General features: G+C 44.5%; 1 protein-coding gene across 1 annotated transcript in view; it reads right to left on the bottom strand.

Moving 5' to 3' along the window:
- The window catches only part of SNTB1 (syntrophin beta 1), a 126,130-nt gene extending 103,915 nt beyond the window's left edge, over nucleotides 1–22,215 (bottom strand). Inside the window, exon 1 of the mRNA XM_087706733.1 lies at nucleotides 21,471–22,215. Coding sequence (XP_087562859.1) covers nucleotides 21,471–22,125 — 655 coding nt within the window. The 5' untranslated portion in view covers nucleotides 22,126–22,215. The remainder of the gene's footprint in view (nucleotides 1–21,470) is intronic.
- Between the last annotated feature and the right edge of the window lie 940 nt (nucleotides 22,216–23,155).

Here is a 23,155-nt window from a genome sequence, read left to right as displayed (position 1 = left end):
CAAACTAAGATGCTCTGGAAGCCCAGAATCATTGTTTGGAAACCAAAAGGATACAGATGGGGTACAGATCTGTTCTGACCCCCCTCGTTCCACACCAAAGCACACTCTGAGCCAGAGATAAATGACAGCATTTAATTAACAAACAAACAGGTCCTTGGCAGCAACCCAGCACAGACAAGCTTGGGCAGCAATAAACACAGATAAGGCTTGGCAGTAATCCAGCCTGCCAAGCTCATACAAAGTTCTCCGACATTCGATTCTGTGTTGACTTCTGTAAAGAGGGCATGTGCACAAGTAGCCTTTTTATAGTCTGGAGAGGAGCCTAATGACCATCAGCTGAGTGCAATTACCTCCTGTAATTGCGTAATTGTTCCTGACGCCTAGTAGCTCTTCGATGGCGTGCATCCAGGAACAACTCACTACTGGCCTCTGGCTCACTCTCCCTTGTCTCCTCCCCACTGGTCCAAGGCTCAGGTGCCTCCTGGTGGCCAGCCAGCCTCTCTGCGCCCTGTTCGGAGTCTGAACCCTGTCCAGGGTCCTCCACGTCCTCCAGAACCGACTGAGAGGGCCCCTCACTGTCGGAGTCTAGTGGTAGCTCCAACGGCTCCTGCTGGGCCACAACACAGATCTATCCCAAAATGATTCAGGTGGAGTACATCAGGCAATGCTTTATCAGAGCTGAATCTGGGGAGGGCTTGTTGTAATACATGGACAGCAGAGCAGAGAGTATAGACTTTTCCATGGTAGCCTTCAGCCTCTGAAGCTCTTTCTCCCCACAGATTCATCTGCAGCTCCCATCCGTCTTGCATTTCAGAAGTAAAAACTTTCAGTGAACCTTCACCTTCTTTTTTTAAAAGTTTTTTTTATTTTTAAACAAAGACAAGCAGTACATGAAACATAAAACCCTCATCAATTACATATAGCATGTCGTTAGGTTACAAGCATTTGTGCATCACCACTTTCAATTGTGTATAAGATCACAGATTATCCATCAAGCATACATAGATACATTATTATCATTGTACATCATATTGTTCAGTTATAATTGATATTCTTTCATTTTAAGCACATATTCTAGAAACTAGATTCACATTTATACCAATATCTGCGAGACCGTCTTCTGCCACATACTTCCCAACGACCGATAAGATCGCACAGGGAGGGCCTTCTCCGGGTGCCATCAGCCAGACAATGTCCGCTGGCAACTACCTGGGGGAGGGCCTTCTCTGTAGCCGCTCCGACCCTCTGGAATAAACTGCCCCCCCCCCCCCCGAGATCCGGACCCTACCCACTCTCATGGCCTTCCATAAGGCTCTTAAGACCTGGCTATTCCGGCAGGCACCGGGCTGTTGAACTCACGATTGAGTTTCAGCCCCGATCAGACTGGGTGTATGTTGTGGTCTTTTTAATCTATGTTTTTGTGCTTTTAACTTCTATTTTTAAATGTATTGTTGTAAGCCGCCCGGAATCCTTCGGGATTGGGCTGCCTATAAATTTATTAAACATCAACATCAAACATCAATATTCCATTGCATCCTTATTTGTCTATTTAATAATAATAATAATATCTCTTTATAGAATCACCTATCTCATTATATTATTTTTGCAATATGAAAGAATCCAACATTTTATATTTATGCATCACTACTTTCAATTGTATATAGAATAACCTTCACTTCTTCTTGATTTGATTATGAATAGCCATTGTGGGCATTTCAGATTAAAGGTAAAGGTTCCCCTCACACATACATACATCCCAACTCTAGGGGGAGATACTCATCTCCGTTTCAAAGCTGAAGAGCCAGCTCTGTCCAAAGACGTCTCCATGGTCATGAGGTCAGCATGACTAAATGCCGAAGATGCACAGAACGCTGTTAATTTCCCATCGTTGGTCCCTATTTTTTTTTTTTACTTGCATTTTTACATGCTTTCAAATTGCTAGGTTGGCAGAAGCTGGGACAAGTAATGGGAGCTCACTCTGTTACGTGGCACTAGGGATTCGAACTGCCAAACTGCTGAGCTTTCTGATCAACAAGCTCAGCGTCTGAGCCACTGCATCCCTTTTAATTTAATTTAATTTCAGATTAGATGACCGATTATGTGAATTATTTTGAATGCTTTTTTCTGATGTTGATAATTATTTTTCTTACGTTGCCGTGCATTGCCCAGAGTCCCTTAAGACTGCAGTGTGTTAGAAAAATTGTTAAATAAACAAATAAATATCCACTAGACAAGTTATAAACGAAACAATCTAAAGCCACAGCGCATTTGCTTTATGGGGATATTTTGGGCGCAAAAGCTAAGAGCTGTGTAGTTGGATAGTCTCCCAAGTTATTTGTTTTAAGATCTGCTACATGGACATAAATCTCCCATTCTTTAGGGAGAAAGAACATTTTTAGCCTTCCCACGTCTTTTCTTGCAAGTTCAGGTCAGGCCTCAGAAAATGATGGGTATTTATTCACTGATCCCAATGGTGTGAAAACTGTAAAGATCAACATTTCTTTTCAGGAAATACACAAGAAAACCCCAACATCTGCTATTATATTCAAGAAGAGTTTGCGTGCATATACATATGCATATGCACTAATTCGGGGTAGAATCGGGGTGAATGGATGGATCAGAGCATTTACTGTCCAGATGCCCTTCCTGACACCATGCAGAGTTCACAGCGCTCTAAGAGAGAAATACCTGTTGCTACCTAGGATTGAATTCTCAATCTTCCGAGTGGGGGCAAGCGCCTTCACCACTAGGCCACCATGCTGCACTCAATGGAATAAACAATGACAAAGAAAACAATGAGAATACAGAGATATGGGTGTGTGGCGAAGCAGGGATTCAGGTGGGGAGCTGGGTACGAAGGCTAAGTATGAATACTGGGTGCAGGCTCAGGATGGCAAGTTTGAAGGAATAACACGGGGCAAAAGACTAATTCTTTGCCCCTTGATGAAGCTTCTACAGGAAATGAGGGGAGACAATGTTAAAGGAAATTGCATTCCCATCAATGGAAGCTCTACTTCCAAAGCAAGTGAAAAGCCTTGGGAGCCATAATCCAGTAAGAATCATAGCAGGGATGTGGGAAGGATTTAAACTCATGCAAATTCTGCAGCCCAGACCTGTTTTTTAATGCCGTTAAATCCACATTGCTAATGGCACGATTAGGAGTGGAACTGGAGTCGTTTTCTGCAACCTGGCAGCTTCAGGACACGTTATAAGAAAACTCTTAAAAGGTTGAGAAAGAAAATTGAGTATTTCAAAACATGACAAACTTACTGAATAACTCAAGTCTTGTATTGTAAAAAGAGCTGTCCCTCTGATTAAGCCATTTGGGAGAAATTCACAAAGCTCCCACCAAAATGAATTCACTGTTAAAATTTTCTTCCTGCAGTTCCCAAGATTCTGTATCTTAAGGTAAAGGTTCCCCAAGCACATGTGTGCTAGTCGTTCCTGACTCTAGGGGGCGGTGCTCATCTCCATTGCAAAGCCGAAGAGCCAGCGCTGTCCAAAGACGTCTCCGTGGTCATATGGCCGGCGTGACTAAACGCCGAAGGTGCATGGAACGCTATTACCTTCCCACTAAAGGTGGTCCCTATTTTTCTACTTGCATTTTTACATGCTTTCGAACTGCTAGGTTGGCAGAAGCTGGGGCAAGTTAACGGGAGCTCACTCCATTACACAGTGCTAGGGATTCAAACCGCCGACCTTTCTGATAGACAAGCTCAGCGTCTTCGCCACTGAGTCACTATGTCCCTCTGTATCTTACTCACTCCTTTTTGTCTGATATTAAATCCAATTAAACTCTTGTGTGAATCTTCCTTCCTTGCTCAGACGTTTCAATTTAGGAGCTTGATTTACATTGTTCCAGCAGGGAGTTGGAGAAAGTTGACTCTCAAGATATCGGAAGATGGTCACCTGGTTCGTTTATTATCCTGGACAAGCCCTGATAAAATGAATTGGAATTGGAGAAATGCATAATGGAGCTTGCTTCAACAAGACTGACACTGGTTTCGCCCAGAGTTGGTTCTTCCAGCCAGAACAAATGTATTCCTGACATGAGTAGACACGACCTGTGGAAGGAATGTGGCAGTCTGTGCTCAAAGTGTATTTTATTCATGAAGAATGTTTAATTTGGAATCCCACATTTTTTCTTACCTATCCATCCAAGAACCTTCAGGAATTGGGTATGTCTAGTAAACAGTGAAAAGAAGGATGAAGGGCAACGTGATAGCAGTGTCCAATACATGAGGGGCTGCTTGCAAAAAAGAGGTGGATCAACCTATTCTGCAAAGCACCTGAAGGCTAATCGAGGAGAGAAGCAACCTAGAACTATAAGGAGAAACTTCCTGACAATGAGAACAATAAACCAATGAAATGGCTTGACTGCAGAAGTTGTGGGTGCTCCATCACTGTAGGTTTTTAAAGAGAGACTGGACAGGTATTTGCCCTAAATGATATAGGCCTTATACCTGTGATGGCGAACCTATGGCACATGTGCCACAGGTGGCACACGGAGCCATTTGTCAGGGCACACGAGGAGTTGCCTTGTCACCTGACCAGCATGCATGCGCGCGCTGGCCAGCTGACTTCAGCCTTCTTTTGCTCTGGCCTTCTTTTGCTTCCTTGAAGCCCCTGGAGTGCAAAAGACTGCCCCTACGGGCAAACCAGAAGTTTGGAAATGTACTTCCGGTTTGCTCGTAGAGCCGTTTTTAGCCCTCCGGAGCCTTCAGGAGGCTTCCCTGAAGGCGTGACCCGTCAAAAGCGCGGACGGCAAAAGCGCGATCGACAAAATCGTGCCTTTGACGTCATCACAGCGCGACGAAAAAGATCGAAAAATTCAAATAAAAATTAATAAAAATTAAATTAAAGCAAGCCGATTCACATAAAGGTAAGGGTTAGGGTTAGGGTTAGGTTAAGGGTTAGGGTTAGCTTTAGAGCGTTAGCGTTAGCGTTAGGGTTAGGATAAGGGTTAGCGTTACGTTTTTCGTTACTTTAACGGTTAGGTTTAGGGTTAGGTTTAGGGTTAGGTTAAGAGTTAGGGTTAGGGTTAGGTTTAGGGTTAGGTTTGGGGGGGTTAGGGGAAGGTTTTAGCTTTATTTTTACATTTTTTCGATCTTTTTCGTCGCGCTGTGATGACGTCACAGCGCGCTTTTGTCGAGCGCGATTTTGTCCTACGCGCTTTTGTGGTGGAACCCCCTGAAGGCTCCAGAGGGTAAAAAACAACCCTAGGTTTGCTCGTAGGGTCGTTTTTTGCCCTCCTGAGCCTTCAGGGAAGCCTCCTGAAGGCCCCTGAATGGTCTGTAGGACGAAAAATGGCCCTAAGGACAAACTGGAAGTCACTTCTGGTTTGCTCGTAGGGTCATTTTTTGCCCACCGGAGCCTTCAGAGAAACCTCCTGCAGGCCCTGAAGGCTCAGGAGGGCTAAAATCGCCCCTACAAGCAAACTAGAAGTCTGTTCTTGAACTTTTGGTTTGCCCATAGGTCTGGTTTTTCATGCTCCGGAGGCTTCAGAGAAGCTCCTGAAGCCTCCGGGGTTGGGGGGAAGAGGCTGTTTTTACCCTCCCCAGGTTCCTATAAAGCCTCTGGAGCCTGGGGAGGGTGAAAAAAGCATGCCAAAAACATGGGGGTGAGGGGTTTCGTACACATAGCATTATGGGTGTGGCATGCCCGTGCACGACCCATGTGCACTCCCCCCCCCCCCCGCTTTTGGCACGTGAGCCAAAAAAGATTCGCCATGGGTCTTCTGCTTCAGTAGGGGCTGGACTAGAAGACTTCCAAGGTCTTCCTACTCTGTTATTGTAAAGAGTTTGTGTGTGAGAGAGAGGGGGGGGGAAGAGAGAGAGAGAGGGAGGGAGGGAGGGAGAGAGAGAGAGAATTAAACCTCCTGATTTTTTAAAGTCAGACAAGTGTCTTGGTGGCTTCAGCCCCCAGAGCTAGTAAGTTCTCAAAATATCACAACCTCTCCCCGAGAACAGCGGACTGTTCTCAGATCTTCCACCAAGGTCAGAGGTCTAACAGCAGTTTGCATCAGATCTTGTACAGCTAATCTCACTGCACTGCAGGCATAGTACACAGTCATTCCTTTTTTTCACTGAACAAGGAAAAGGTATCATGAAAACAAGTAATAGGCTGGCACAGTGGTTGGTAGTCTCTCTTTGTCCTATCAATTATTCTCTCTTCTAATCAGGGAAATCTTTCTGCAGGATTCATCCACCAAGTTTTAACTCTGTGGAACGTTTTTAATATGTGCACACTGTGGGGGACCCGTTTTAGGGAAAAGAATGATATAACCGGACGGATACCAAATTTCCCACCTACTGAAACAGGACGAAGATCGCTCATTTGATAAACCCCCCCCCTTTCTTTGTCCATTCTATAAGAAAAACATTACTTTTCCTTCAGTCACATAAGAGCATTACAAAACAGCTTCAGCAGAGTTATCACTCCCTCTCCCCGACATCCAGCAAATCTCCTTTAAAAAAAATGCTGGGAAGTAATTTCCTATTTTGCAAAGCTCATTTTCGTAAGAAGAAAACCCTTCTCTCTTCCAACTTGCTCATTCAAAATTTGTACCCTGCACAGATTTTGGGACCCATCCAAGGGAAGTGAAAACCATTCATGCAATGAGGTTTCCTTCCAAACTAGGTTAAGAATTTTTGAAACCATACCATGACAGTCAGAAAATGGCTACTCCAGAAGAGAAGATCTTGTTTCTTCACAAAATGGCTGGTTAAAAAAAAATTTAACCAGAAAGCAAAGCTGGTTAGTGGTTCCTTACCACCTTCTCAGAGCCGAGGTGGCACAGTGGTTAGGGTGCAGTACTGCAGGCCACTTCAGCTGACTGTTATCTGCAGTTCAGCGGTTCTAATCTCACCGGCTCAAGGTTGACTCAGCCTTCCATCCTTCCGAGGTGGGTGAAATGAGGACTCAGACTGTGGGGGCGACAAGCTGACTCTGTAAACCGCTTAGAGAGGGCTGAAAGCCCTATGAAGCGGTATATATGTCTAACTGCTATTGCTATTCTAATTTACAGCTTCAAACTCACCTTTACAGGTAATCTAAATAAATTATCTAAAGAAATAAAAATAATCCTTATGAACACAATTGGGCCCAAAATTTCCATTGCTAAGCAAGACAGTTGTTAAGTGAATTCTGACCCATTTTATGACCTTTCAGTTGTTAAACAAATAATGGTAGTTGTTAAGTGAATCATGGAGCCATTCAGCAAATCTGGCTTTCCCACTAACTTGGCTCATCAGAAGTCAGCTTAGAAATGGCAATGACATGATTAAAGGGCACTGCAACCGTCATAAATAGGAACCAGTTGCCCAACATCTGAATTTTGATGACGTGACCATGGGGATGCTGCAATGGCTGTAAATGTAAAAATTGGCATAAGTCACTTTTTTCAGTGCCTAAGCGTCACTAAATGAATGGTTAAAAGTTGAGGTCTACCCAGGGGGTTCAGGAGAATCTCTAGATCAGATTCTGTGCAGTTCAGAGAACACTCTTGGCTGGCCCCGCCCACCCTACCCCTCCCAGGAGTCCCCACACGGCCCGTTTTGGATACAGGTTAATGCAGGGAGCATGCGGAGGCTCAGGGAGGGCGAAAAACAGGCCTACTGGAAGTTCAGGAAGACTGGAAACGGGCCCATTTCCTGCCTTCCTGACCTTCCGGTAGGCCTGTTTTTCGGCCTCCCCGAGACTCCGCAAGTACCCATTTCTGGCCTCCAGAGGGCTTCCGGAGCATAGGCAAGCCGTTGTTGCCCTCCCAGATGCTTGAGGAAAGCCTCTAGAGCCTAGGGAGGGCAAAAACACCCGCCCCACCATGCAAAAGGCTGGCTAGGCCACGCCCACCCAGCAACTGAGCAGAGCAGCCCTTGCTAAACATTTTGAAGCCACTCCCTGGGCCTTCCAGTATATTTTTTCAAAGGTTAAACAGAGCACCTTTCCAATGAAAGCGATACAATGCAACCACAAGTCATATTTATCGTCAAAGAATGATAAAAATCCTTAGTGTGGCCCACGGGCATTTCCGTAAATGAGTATGATAGAACTGGGAGTTTTGCTCTGCAACAAACCTGCTGTCTATTTATTTATTGAGTTAAAATGAAAAAAAAATATTTTTTTTTAAAAAGATAAGGTGCCCAAGTAGTCCCTGTTACTGAGTGTGTAGGAATCTCAAATGAATAAATGTAGGACAATTAGCCATCAACGTTCAATAACTTGAAAAATGAATCACAGCTTTTAACAGTAGTTGCATTTTTTTTAAAACCAAGCATTTATCAACTAGCACTTCTAAGTTAGCATTTTTAAATCAACTCTTACTGGATCCAAACTATAAAACCAAAATGAGGTTCTCCTAGCATATTGAGCAAAAAAACTACCTGTTAATTTTTTTCTGTTTATTTAATTGATACGATTTTTTTTTAAAGAAGCTAAAAATTCTGAAGAGCCCTGGTCTGCGCTCCATTCAATCCTAAATGCTTTGTTGCAATTGGAAAAGAAGGCATGGCCAGTATGGGGGAACACCAGGCAGCACAACTGTAAACTATGATTCAGACAAAAAGCCTTTACAAATGTGGTAAGCCAGAGCATCTGCCCTCTTCAGCTGTTATAAGAAAATGATTAATGCAGGCATATGAAATGGGAAATGCTCTTTATATGGGGCAGGGAAAGAAGGATAATTTGCAATGCTGGGATATTTTAATTCTCCCTGAGTCCGAATATTAAATTGCATAGCTTACAGGTGACAGTACGGCAGTGGTGGGTTCGCCCACTTGGACGGCCCGGTGTCGACCACATGGATGTGCACGGCATGTGCACACACGTGCGCAGTGCACGCATGCATCGTACCTGCCTGGCGCCTTCGCAAGCCTCCATGATGCTCCAGCTGCTTGGCGGAGCGTTGCGCAGTCGCTGTACACGCCACGAGCATGCACAGAAGCGCCAGAGGCTTAAAGGACAGGTAAGGAGCTCAGGCGGGCGGGCGGGCCCTCCGGAGCACCGTACTGGAACGGTATGCGGTGCTCTGGACAGGCTCCGGTATGCCCATACCGGGGTGTACCACCTGCAACCCACCACTGCAGTACGGGATGTTTCTTGAGGCACCCGAGTTAAGGATGGCAATTCTGCAGCGCCAGCTGCAGAGACACAAAACATAGGTTATTCCTCTGCCTTGATCATAGGAAGAGAGCTGTGTTAGTTCGTGATACTTCACAATCAGGAGTCTTGTAACACCTTGTGAAGAGAACGGCAACATTAGTAAAATGTGTTAATTGGAAAACTTCAGATTTTACTTTTTGAGAATAACAGCTCTGGGTACTTTCAACCAATTTGACATGAAAGATTTTGGGCCCCCAAAATATGAGGTAAAAAGTATTCCAGAGAGCCTGATTGATTGATTGATTAAATGTTTATGCTACCCATCTCCCCTATTAAGACGACTGGGCGGCTCACAGATTATAAAAAGACAAATAGAAAAATAATTTCAATATTAAAACTATGCAATCAAAACTGTTAAGGTTGTTCTTGATTTGAAGTCATTTATTTAGCGACTGTTTCGAAGTTACAATGGCACCGAAAAAGTGATTTATGACTGTTTTTCACAATTACGACCATTGCAGTATCCCCACAGTCACATGATCAAAATTCAAGCGTGTGGCAACTGACGTTATTTATGACGGTTGCAAGGTCATGTGGATTGCCTCTTGTGATCTTCTGACCAGCAAAGTCAATGGGAAGCCAGATTCATTTAATAACCGTGTTACTTAAGTTAACAACGGCAGCGATTCACTTAATAACAGTTGCTAGAAAGTTCGCAAAATGGAGCAAAACTCACTTAACAACTGTCTTGCTTAGCAATGGAAATGTTGGGCTCAATTGTAGTTGTAAGTCGAGGATTAAAGGTAAAGGTTCCCCTCGCACAAGGGTGAAATTCAGCAGGTTCTGGAGAACTGGTAGCGGAAATTTTGAGTAGTTTCGAGAACTGACAAATACCACTTCTGGCTGGCCCCAAAGTAAAAAAAAATTGCATTTCACCACTGCCCTCGCACATATGTGCTAGTCGTTCCTGACTCTAGTGGGGGCAATGCTTATCTCTGTTTCAAAGCCAAAGAGCCAGCGATGTCCGAAGATGTTTCCATGGTCATGTGGCCAGCATGACTAAACATCAAAGGCGCACGGAATACTGTTATCTTTCCACCAAAGGTGGTCCCCTATGTTTCTACTTGCCTTTTTACATGTTGCTAGGTTGGCAGAAGCTGGGGCAAGTAACGGGAGCTCCCCCCCCCTTACATGGCGCTAGGGATTTGAACCACCGAACTGCCAACCTTTCTGCTCGACAAGCTCAGCGTCTTAGCCACTGAGCCACTGCATCTCCATAAATCAGGGATTACCTGTAAACAAGGACTAAGAGACAGAGGACAGAGGGATGAAGTCATCTTACTTATCAACCACCTCTAGAGATAAGCCCCACCCCGGCCAAAAGGGGAAAGGGAGCAGTTCTCACCTCCGGTGTAGAATGTCCCACTAGGTCGGGGCCACAGCAGAAAAGGCTCTTCCCCTTGGATCCTGCTCACCAGAAATCCTTAGCAGACAGTATCCGTACCATGCTTTTTCCACTACCGTTTGCCTGAAAATAAGACCTCCCCAGATAATAAGGCTAATCAGGCTTTTGAGTCCATGCACTCAAATAAGCCCTCCCTGAAAATACTGCAATACAGCAGCAGCCATGAGGTGACCACCTCCTGCACCTCAAAAATAATAAGACCTCCCCAAAAATAAGGCCAAGCACTTATTTTGGGGGTCAAAAGAAAATAAACCCTGTCTTATTTTCAGTGGAACACAGTAGCATAAGTGAGGTGGGTTAGTCCCATTGGGATCATATGACTCCTCTGATACCGTGGACCAGTTCCATATTTATTTAACATTATGTTTTCACGCCTGTATGGAAACTGCTTGCAGAGAATCAATGAATTAATTTCTTCCTACCCAGTTGCTTTATTAAAATAGTTATATCCTACACTTCCAAGTTCCACCTGAGAAAGGCTTTAGGATGACCTAGGTAAGCTTCTTTTAAAAAAGAAATCTTTAAAAGCAGCACAAAAATGTTAATCAGCCAGGACCTTTCTTTAGATCCTTGCTGACTTAAATCTTTCCCCTCTGTACTTATGAAGGATGGATAGTTCAGAATTGACCAACATAACCCAACATAAAAGCTATTCTGTGACTGTTCTGCAACACACACACACACACACAAAACCAAAAGCCTGTTTTGAGAGAGCAAGCAGAAAATACTCTCAAATGTCTTCATGTTATTTTTCTTTTCTTTTTTAAAATGAGACTGAATGGATAGCACACCTCGAGCATTTATGGCTATGAGCCAAGATGTCCCATATCGCATAGAGCCTTTTACTGAAAACAATTTAATGACCTTAAATTTTAAAAATCCACTAGCTTTCAGCGGGGACTAAAGCTAAGTGAATTTACAGGGTCCTGATATTTTACTGTAATCGGTTGCTTTGCTCGTTCTTAAGCCTTGCAGAGTTTTTACTCCTTGCAAACTGCTGTGATTCTTACATTTATTTTACCTTTTTGATTTATAGCCTGCCTTCCTATCCAGAATATATGCAAATGAGTTCAAGTAAACAACAGGCAGAGGAACAAACCCATAGGATCTGTTTTATTTATTTATTAAATATTTTTTTCCATAATACCTCAACCAAAACAACTCTTGACAATTACATAGGTTAAGAAAAATAGACTGAACAGAAAAAAATAGGACAGAAGGAAGAGTATAGGAGCGGCAAAATGTTACATAAATGAGGATGGCTATGTCGAATCTTAACTGAATGATAAGGGACCTTGGAGGTCTTGTAGTCCAAACCCCTCCTCACGCAAGATACCATTCCAGACAAGTATCCATCCAGCCTCTTCTTAAGAGCCTCCAGTAATGGAGAAGCCGCAAATTTTGAAGGCAAGCTTCTTGAAATCTTGAATTAAATCTTGATAACTTGAATTAAATATTGAAGTGTCTATGGAGATTCTCAGTCATCCAGGTCACAATTGTGCCAAAGGTGCTTTTCAAAGAGGCAACTGGACTTTCTGGTTTTCTTTGAAGATATTTTACTTCTCATCCAAGAAGCTTCTTCAGAAACCAGAAAGTCCAGTTGCCTCTTGAAAAAGCACCTTTGGGATAAATCTTGAAGTTTTACAACAGATTTTCCACAGTGGTATTTGACTTCCTGATTATGGACCATTAGAGATTATGGTGGCAATACCCCAAATAAGCTACCCAAAGCCTTTTATTGTAATCATCACACCCCCATGTTTAAGCAATGCTGTTGTAAGACCTCTCTCCCATTTTATTGTGGTGGTATCAACGCTAAGTCCTTATGCGAAATTCCAGGAGAAGAGGAAAAGGTGTCTTCTCTCAAGCTAATCGTACCTCATAAAACAGGGGTGTAAAACTCAAGGTCCGCGAGCCGGATCTGGCCTACGGGGTGCTTAGATCTGGCCCACGGGGACACTCTGGAAACAGCGAAGGACTGGCCCATGGTGCCTCTGCCAGAGAAAATGGAGCCCTCTTCACTGCAGGGATTCAAAAAATTTTACTACCGGTTCTGTGGGCATTACAGGAGAAGGGTGGGCGTGGCTTGGTGGGCGTGGCAGGGGAAGGATACTGCAAAATCTTCATTCCCTCCCAATCAGCTGGGACTTGTGAGGCAGAGAATAGATGGGGGCGGGGCCAGCCAGAGGTGGTATTTACCGGTTCTCTGAACTACTCAAAACGTCCGCTACCGATTCTCCAGAACTGGTCAGAACTTGCTGAATACCACCTCTACTTCAATGTAAGAGGGCCGCAGGAGGCCGTCACGGAAATCCCCCAGCCCTGCCCAGGTCACCACAGGAGCCCGTGACACAAGTGATGTCAAGCTGGCCACATCCCCTGGCCACCACCCCACAGGTCAATCACAACCCTGATGCGGCTCTAAATGAAATCGAGTTTGACACCCCCTGTCGTAAAAGAAACAGCACTGCTCCTAAAAGTGCTCAAAATTTTGGCTCGCCTAGACTGGCTAGTACCTACTGCAGCTGTGAGAAAATAACTTTAAGAAAATAGCACTTGCTTGAATCAATCATCAACCACAAAGGCCAGCTTCTCCCACTCTCTTCAAGGCTAAGTTCTTGATCTCTGAAAGACCAGCCCTCTTTCTGATCATCCCAGGGCTGGAGCAGATGATCAGGGGAAATATACCAAAAGCAATCCTTTCTTGACACCGCTCCACCAATCAAACTCACTATAAATCCCAGAATGCTCTGCGAGGAAAAAAAAACTGTCTATGCTGTCAGAGAACCCAGGGAATCGTGGTCCAATATATTTGGAGATATTGCATTGGGAAAGCTGTTGCAAGCAACAACTAGATGGCCAATTAATATCGCAACGATGGTTTATTAGTTTCCCTTGCCACAGCATGCAAAATTCATGGCCCTTGTCTGCTGACACCACAGCTGAAATGGTTATTGTTGGATCCAGGTTTATCCCAGAACTGTATAAATAATAAATTTAGTAAGTGAAAGCAAAGTTTCTTTTCTTGATTTGATAAAATAACTTCATACCGGAGCCAGTTGTCCGTACCAACCGACTTTAATTACTCCTTTCCTCTGGTTCGTGTGGCAAGCATTCAAAAATGTGGGACATGCAAAAATACAAAACAAAGATTGAAAAATGAAAAAAGGGCGGCTTGGAATGATATAATGTGGACTTGTAGAGTTGGTGTAATAATTTTCCTGATTTCTCCAGAGAAAATAGTTTTCAATCCCTCTTGACTTTATTGGAATGAAACTGAACTTCTCCAGATTCTCATGTAATTATTACTTGCTTTGTCTAATCTCCTTTCAAGTCATCAACAGAATAACAGAGTTGGAAGTGACTCTGGAGGCTTTCTAGTCCAGCGGTCACAACTGGTGGTCCGTGAGACAAATTTAGTGGTCCGCAGAAAAATAATTTGCATTTTTTATATTGCACTAAATCAGGGGTCCTCAAACTACAGTCCCTGGGCTGGATACATGCAATGAACGTTTGTGTTGTTGCAGAAAGTCTCCCGTCAGGATCTTTTTGTGAGGGTTGGAGGGGGGCAGAAATTCTGACTTGGGGTCTGCTTCAGCCTCCTAGTGGGGGGCTTTGGGCGAAGGCTGGAGGGAAGTGCCGCTGATGGCAAAGAGCCGGAGGCCCTCATTCCAGTGGGACTGCATCATGGCCTGGAACTGGCTGACCATCTCAGTCCGCTGAGCCTCCAGACACCAGTACCTGGCCTTGCACTCCCGCTGGTCTTCCCTCTGCTTGGAAAGCCTATACTTGTAGTCCTCAGTGAGGTGCTTCTGCTGAGCCTCAGTCAGATCAAATTTGAACTGAGCTGTTTTGCCAACTCTTTCTCGTGGTGGCTACAACAACTGCTTCCTGTTGTGGCCCTAAGGAGCCTGGGCCAGCAGGCGAGGAGTTACTGGGAAGGGAGGGGCAAGTAGAGGCTGGTGAGGCGCCCCTTGACGTGAGTGACATAGAGTTGGCCACCCCCACCCAATCACATGATCACCTAGCCACCCCCACCCAGATCATTAGGCGTTATATTATATTTAGTGGTCCGCGGGATTTAAAATTATAAATTTAGTGATCCCTGAGATCCAAAAGGTTGGGTACCCCTGTTCTAATCCAACATCCTGCACAAGCAGGAGACCCTCTAACTTTCCAGACAAATGGCTGACCAGTCTCTTCTTAAAAGTCCTCCAGTGATGGGAGCACCCACAACTTCCGAAAGCAAGCCATTCCACTGGTTAATTGTTCTCATTGTTCGGAAATTTCTCCATAGTTCTAGGTTACCCATCTCCGCTTGCTTGATTAGTTTCCATCCATTGTTTCTTGTCTTGCCTTCTGGTGCTTTGGAAAATAGGGTGACCCCCTCTTTTGTTCTTAAGATTCACTGGACTATTATAAGAAGAATAGCTTTCGCAACACAAAAAGTGCTAGCTTGTAGAAGGCCTAAATCTTGAAATAAAGCTGAAACTTCAAACATCTATATTTTATAACTGCGCATTACTTGGCCTTCAAAAAGCAGAAGAATCAGAATTCAGGAACAAAACAACTACCTAAAAATGTATTGCACACTTCCATTAAAATTGACCTTGTACGTTTGCGTTGTGATTTTCTGCCAATCCAAGATACTATTCCACATGTCAGTTATGAATGAAAGAATAAGAGAGGATCAAATCCCACTTGCTACCCCCTTTCATTGTAAACTTTTCCTATATTAGAGCAATAAACACATTCTTGTTGAACTTCCTAATCATCTGTCTCAATTACTAGTGAAGGCAGAAATCAAAGGAGTCAGGGTGCCAGATTGAGGAACTTAACTTGGGTCTGGCCAATTTTACACTGTAATATTGTTTATCCTGATTTAGGTCAATCATCTTAATTACTTTTCAGGTGTACACATTTAGGTACAACCTTCCCATCAGGGGTGGGTTTCGTCCACCGACGCCGGCGGCGTCCTCGTGCACGCATGCAGTGCACGCATGCGTACTAGCATCTGTGCGATGCTCCAGCTGCTCCTGGAGGATCGCGCAGGCGCTGTATGCGTCCTGCACTTGCGTGGAAGCGCAGAACTCGTCAAAACTGGGTAAGGAGCGCGGGCGGCTGGGCCCTTCGCCGTTCCCGGAAGTTACTTACTTCCGGGTTCGCCGACCAACCGGTTTGCGGGGACTGCCGCGAACCGGTTGAAACCCACCCCAGCTTCCCATTCACATTAACTTTTCATATGAGCAATTCTTGTCAAATAAATGCACTGCAGTAGGAAGGTTGGCTCCTCAGCTCTTTTTACGTTAAGCGGCATCGGGATGTCAGCTTCTTACGTGTGCTCTGTGTCTCCTACCATATCTATAGGTGAACGGGTACTTCTCTGACTTGATATGTTTGTCTGCAGACTTCTGCTTAAGTAGAAAGAATAACAGAGTCAGCAATTTATTTCTATGATGAAGTGGCACCCGAAATAGTACAATGTCATTCCCAAGATTATTTAAATTCTGAGAAAGGATTACATTTGTACACAACAGAAGTAGTCCATGACTTAACAGCCACTTGTTTAGTGACGTTCGAATTAGCAATGGCACTGAAAAAAAATGACTTATGCCTTTTTTCATACTTATGACCACCCCAGCATCCCTGTGGCCATGTGATCAAAATTCAGCAATTGGAATGTCTTTATGACGGTTGAAGTGTCCCAGGGTCAAGTGATCCCCTTTTGCGACCTTCCGAACAAGCAATGTCAATGGGGAAGCCAGATTCACTTAACAACCATGTGACTAACTTAACAACGGTGGTGATTCACCTGACAACTGTGGCAAGAAAGGATGTAAAATGGGGGGAAATTCACTTAACAACTGTCTTGCTTAGCAACAGAAATTCAATTGTGGTCATAAATTAAGGATTACTTCAAGTCACTGTGTGTCTCCTCTAAGTCACTCAGTCCAAAAGGAATCAGAGAAGGTTAAAAGTTTGCAAACTCATTTTTCAAACTCAAGTTGGTTCAAGAAAATTCTCCCTACAGGAACACTGCCACCAGTCAAACTTTACTTTAGTCGATAACCAGCATAAGGACTATGTTGGTATGTGTTATATAATTTGGACTCTTAATGGGTTAAGTCCCTGTCAACACTTCTTTGTTACTTTTATAAATTATATGTTTGATATTTTTGTACTGTTGACATTTTACTCTATGTTCTATATCGCTACTTAAGAGACATATTTAGTAATAATAGCCATGCAAAGAAAAAAAAATGTGTCCTTGTAACTTTTGGGAACATTTTTCTGCTCCAGTAACATACTTGCTTTTAAGTTTTGAAAGTATGAAAGATAAGCAGTGGCATGTATTTGAACAAATCCTTTACAAAAAGAAGTGATTAAAAAATTGTGGTGTATTGTTAGCTTTCTTCACTTATACCAACAACTTGGAGGTCAAGATCTAAAGGTTACAATGAACTTGTGTGGGCAAACAAGTGATAATTGAGGGCATTTTTGTCCTCTACAAACATAGCATGGATGTTTAGTCTTACAATTTCAGATCTTCTAAAGGCCTGCACTTTTAATTTGCCTTGGCAGACCTGCGAAGAGCAGAAGATTTTCAAGTAATTGTCTTCCCCACCACAAAAAAAAATTCAAAATCTTTTTAAAATGTGGTTTGCAGCCCTCAAATCTGGGAGGGAGGGGGGGACTATGCTTGTGACTATTTCCATCAAAAACACACCCATCTGTTGTGATAGACTACACCATTTTTTTTTTGCAACAATCTTATGTAATGCATTCTGGCTGGGAATTATGGAACTTAAAAAGACAGAACACCCAGAAGGTACCAAGCTGTGGGCGACAGACAAAACCACAATTTCCTCAGAACTAAGGCTTAGTCAGTGTTCTAGCACTAACCTTTGTCTAATGCATAGACTTCTGCAGTTTAAATAGCATGATTGTTTTCCTTGGCAATCTTGTCACTCACCTCCATCCAACTTTTAAAATCAGAATTGCATAATCTAATATCTTTTACTCTGAGGCATTATAGGTGCTTCCTTGGGTTAATTACACTTTCTCTCTTTTTTCCATTATCAATTCAGAATCTCAGAATCTGTGGGCTGAAAGCCTTCCCCTTTTAAGAGATTTTACTTCAGCACACATAGGAGGGATTATCCCCTAAATGTATTTGAGTGTATTTTTAAGGGCAGATCTATAATGTTATAGCGGAAGGATATAATTTTGCAGGTTCTTACTTGGAAGATGACAATGGGTTTTGTGTATTTTAAAGACCTGCAAGAGTTTATGCCAGAAGTGGCTTTTCAAATGACTTTTGACTTGTATTCTGACTTGGGAAACAGGTAGAAATTGTCACATAAGAACTAAAACAGGTATACTCCAGAGAAGAAAGAAGCCCCCCATCAAATCTCATGTATGATACGGCCTTACCCACTTAATTTATTTGTTGTATTTATGTCCCACTTTTATTTATGTTCAGGAACTCAAGGTTGTTAAGTGTTTCCTTCTATTTCCCCCCCAAAAATAATTCTGTGAAATAGATTGTCCTGAGAAACAGTAACCAGCCCAAATCACCAACCACAATTTTGTGACTGTGGGTAGTTTTGAACCCGGATTTTCTCTATGCCAATCTAACAGCTTAATCACTAGCCCATAAGGTAAAGGTAAAAGTCCCCCTGGCACATATGTGCTAGTCATTCCCGACTCTAGGGGGCAGTGCTCATCTCAGTTTCAAAGCCGAAGAGCCCACACTGTCCGAAGACATCTCCATGCACATGGAACGCTGTTACCTTCCCACCAAAGTGGTCCCTATTTTTCTACTTGCATTTTTACATGCTTTCAAACTGCTAGTTGGCAGAAGCTGGGACAAGTAAAGGGAGCTCACTCCGTTATGCGGCGCTAGGGATTCGAACCGCCAAACTGCCGACTTTTCTGATCAACAAGCTCAGCGTCTTAGCCACTGAGCCACTACGGGGGGGGGGGTCTTTTTGCAGGTATTTCATGCCATGGCACTAAGTTTAGTTTAGCCCTTATCCTGCAAAGTACGACTGTTGGAATTCTGCCTCCTACAACATCATGAAGAATACAAAAAGTCTAACCTGCTTAGAAAAGCAAGTGCCTAGGATCTCACTATCAAATAAACCAGCACAAGTATTGACTCCCACGCATTCAGCCACAGCAAGCATAGGAAAACTATAGCACAATCATAGGAAAACACCTTGCCTTTCATACAGCTTAATTCTCCCAGTCAGAAAGGAAGAGAATTAAATTTAAAAAGTCTGCCCATCAGATTTAACAGCACACCTTAAGACAGCCCTCATCTAATCAGCTGGGGGAGGGTGGGGGGAGAAGAGAAGGATAAAATGGTAAGATTGTAAGGTAGCGGCTGAAGAAATGGTATCACTCCTACTGTTTTACTTTTAACCCTTGTACAACCCACAAGTTCTCACCTGTCCTAAAACGGATGGAAAGGAAAGGGATTTCTCAAAAACACACACATCTAATTATTTCCTATCTTCAAGGTGATTTTTTTTTTAAGAAAAAGGAAAACTATCTGTTTTTTTTATCACCAGAAAGCCTCTGATCCTGTTTTTCCAGATAGTCTTGCAAAAAATAACAACAACTGCTAGAGGCCCTTACAAGCCTGCCAAAGGAAATACCATATGAAATGCTATTAGCCCAGCTGTTTGGCTTTTTCAGCTCTGACAGATTCATATCCTGACACATATGGACTCTGTTTCCCCATCAGTAACGGACCGTATTTTACTAAACATTAATATAACCTCATCAGAGTTTGCACAAGACGCTGGGTGGTTAAAGGGGATTTTCTAGCCCACAGCCTGCTCCTATCTCAGGCTGCAACATTTTACCACCACCTCTCTTTAGATTGAAATGGCTATAGTACACTGTCACTCTCCACAACCATTGCAAAGAAGGGAACTTAAAAGTAACTCTGTAATGAGCAACTGCTAGTAAAAGAGGTTGGGGGGAGGGGGGAGTAAGGCGGCAGCATTTCACTTTTTCACCACGGCTGGTTTGGGGCTTATTACTCATAGCTTGAAAGCTGCTTCTCTCCCCCATTAAGTTAAAAGTAACTATCCAGAAAGGCTTATAATCACCTAACATGCTCGAACTGGTTTAGCGGATTCTCCCACGGCACAACTCCAAAGACATCCCCTAGCTAGCCTCACCAAAAGAAAATATGAAGGGGAAAACTAACTTAAAAAGTTTGTGCACTTGGGCAAATGCAACAAATGCCAGGATTGTGTGAACGGTTGCAGACGGCACGGGTTTCTAGGAAGAAAGCTCACTCCATGCCATCATCATTATTATTATTATTATTATTATTATTATTATTATTATTATTATTCAATTGTATCACAGTGGCCAGTTGTTTCGCCGGATTTGGCATTGGTTACTAGTCGGGCCCCACCCAGGGGCCTAGGACTATTATTGTATAATATAATTATATTATTATTATTATATTATTATTATATTAATATAATTATTATAATTATTGATATTATTATTATTATTATTATCATCATTATTTCTTTTATTCATTAAACATGAAACTCAGTAGAGTGAACATTTAAAGATGTGTCACAAACACCACTGACTGATACCGGTTACTGCCAGCATCCTAGGTATCAACCAAGTAACAACTACTATAATTATTATTATTTGGTTAATCTTTGGTGAGATTCACAGCCTTTGGGGCTGGTTAGTAGCTCAACAGCTGGTATCCTAACCAAGGACCTAGGAACTGTTAAGGTAACATCGAGGATATAAGCTGTTCCAAGTAGGGTGGTTTTTTGTAGAATCAGAATGTTCAAGCCTGGTAAATTTAGAATTTCCAAATAGCGAGGTAACCCTTTAGGTATTGCTCCAAGGGCTCCAATTACAATCGCTCAACTTCATTTACCATTATTATTATTATTATTATTATGTGGTTAATCTTTGGTGAGATTCAGCGCCTTTGGGGCTGGTTGGTAGTTCAACAGCTAGAGTCCTAACCAAGGACCTAGGAACTGTTAAGGTAAAGTGGGAGGATATTAGCTGTTCCAAGTAGGGTGGGTTTTTTTGTAGAATCAGAATGTTCAAGTCTGATAAATTATTCATTATTATTATTATTATTATTATTATTATTATTATTATTATTATTTCTTTTATTCATTAAGCATGAATCTCAGTAAAATGAACATTTAAAGACATGTCACAAATGTCACTGGCTGCCAGCGACCTAGGTATCAACCAGGTATCTTCTTAAAATATATGATGTTCCTAGTAGCACAGTTTTTTTTACAGTTCCGTTGGTGTTATTGCAGGAAACTGCAATTTCTTTATGTGTTGTTGTTGTTGTTGTTGTGGTGGTGGTGGTGGTTAGAAAAGGAGCCCGCTTTGCCTTTCAATGCGATCCGTGGTTTCTTTAGATGCAGCCCCAGAACCGGGTTGAAAGAGGGGAAATCCACCTGGGACTACTAAACTGATACACAACCGGAGGAGGGGACCCCCTTCCACACGTACACGCGCACCCCACATCGCTAGATCGCATTCTGGAACAAGCTTCGATTTCCCACGAGGACACCCCACCCCAGTCCCCCGCGCGCGGCGCACGTGTTTGGAAGCGCAGGACCAGCGAGCGTCCAGCAACACGTGGCGTCATAACCTTGGAATGCCAGAGCCTCATCGCAAACGGCAATCCAAGCAGGCGGCACACGAGCGCGCCTTCCCACACCTCTGGAGTTGCTCTCCCCCCCCCCCCGGGTTGCGGGCGGAAGGCATTCTCACGTTTATAAAACACACGCCTCTGCAAAAAAACCTAACCAGGATTGTCTCCTGGCATGTGCAGAGCGGGGTTTTTTTTTAAGGGATTTCCCCCGCGCAGGACACGCGCGCTTACCTTCCAGCACGACCTCCTTGCCGGCCCTCTTGAGCGCCTGCACGGCTTCGTCGTGGGTGGCATCGCGCAAATCCGCGCCGTTGACGGTAAGGATGGCATCGCCGACGTAGAGCGCCTGGGTCTGGTCGGCGGCCAAGCCCTTGAAGATCTTGCTGATGAGGATGGGCATCTTGTTCTCTTTGCCCCCTTTGATGCTGATGCCCAAGCCGCCCATCTCCTGCTTCAACACCTTGACGCACCGCTTCTGGTTGGAGACGGCTTCGGGCACTTGTTCGGGCAAGTCGGTCAGCGCCGTCCGGACTCCGAGCGCCGGCTTGGGGCTCCCGCCGTTGTTGTTGCCGCTGCTGTTGTAGCTGCTCTCCGACGGCGACTCGGGCGAGCCAGCGCCGGGCAGGGGACAGGAGGAGGAGGAGGCGGCCGCCCTCGACGCCCCACCGCCGGCTCCTCTGCCGCAGAAAGTTCCATTGCCCGCCGAGGCTGCCCCGATGCCGTTGTAAGCCGCGGCGGCGCCTCCGCCTTCTTCGCCGCTCAGCACCAGCGCCTCGCCGCCCAGGGTCACCAACACCCGGTGCCACCGGTCGCGCACCAAAACTTCCAGCGCGCCGCTCCGCTGCAACCGGCCGCCGCCGCCGCCTCCGGCCGCCGCTACCGCCATCTTTGGAGCATTTCTTAAAACACCATGTGATTTGGGCACACACAAACACACACCCGCGCGCGGCTACACACACACATACACACACCACGCCCCGGGAAGAGGGGGGGGGGGGAGAGAGAAAGAAGTGGGTGAAAGAGAGCGCCCGGAGCCGCGCCGCCACTCCGAGAGGTCGGCGGAGACTTCGCCAAGGGGAGGGACCCGGGTCAAGCTCGGAGGATGGGTTAGGGGAGGGGAGGGGCGGAAGGGCGAGGCGTTCTGCCTTCGGGACGCTCGCCCTGTCGAACCGGAGTTCTTTTTTTTTTCTTTTTCTAGACTTATATACCGCTTCATAGGGCTTTCAGCCCTCTCTAAGCGGTTTACAGAGTCAGCATGTTGCCCCCAACAACAACCTGGGTCCTCATTTTACCCACCTCGGAAGGATGGAAGGCTGAGTCAACCTTGAGCCGGTGAGATTTGAACAGCCGAACTGCAGTCAGCTGAAGTAGCCTGCAGTGCTGCATTTAACCACTGCGCCACCTTGGCTCTTGGGAAGAGGGCGGGTGAGGTCCGGACGCTGCCCCGAGGACCCACCTGGGTGGAGGCGTTTCCCCGACGCTAAGGAGGGAAGGAAAAAAGGGGGCTCCCTGATAGCCCCCCCCCCCGCGTTGGGGTGTCCTGCATTCCGTCTAAAACAGTGGTTCCCCACCTTTTCTTTAGCCGTGCCCCAACTAAGCATCTTTAAAATCCTGATGCCCCCCCCTCCATGACATATAATTCTTACTTTACTTAAGAAGTAAACTCTACTCACGCGGAGGAAGCTTCAAAGGCCATTAACTTGGTTTAAACAAGGTTCGAATTGCCCCATTAAAAATCAACCCCACCCCCCCCCCGTGAGGCCCCACGTTTTCAAAATAATCTCGGATCACCTTGAGGCGGTTTCTCCGAAACCTGGAGTTGCAGGTACAGGTGGTCCGATTTGTAAACGGTTCCTTTAGTAACCATTCAACCTCATGACATCGTTGCAAAAAGCTACTGATTATATTTTCCCCTC

Source organism: Thamnophis sirtalis, unplaced genomic scaffold, assembly GCF_051295495.1.
Source record: "Thamnophis sirtalis isolate CommonGarterSnake01/CBP01778 unplaced genomic scaffold, rThaSir2_p1.2 scaffold_2, whole genome shotgun sequence".
NCBI lineage: Eukaryota > Metazoa > Chordata > Lepidosauria > Squamata > Natricidae > Thamnophis > Thamnophis sirtalis.
Note: the sequence above shows the minus strand (reverse complement) of the source record. Positions and strands in the feature narration are given on the sequence as shown.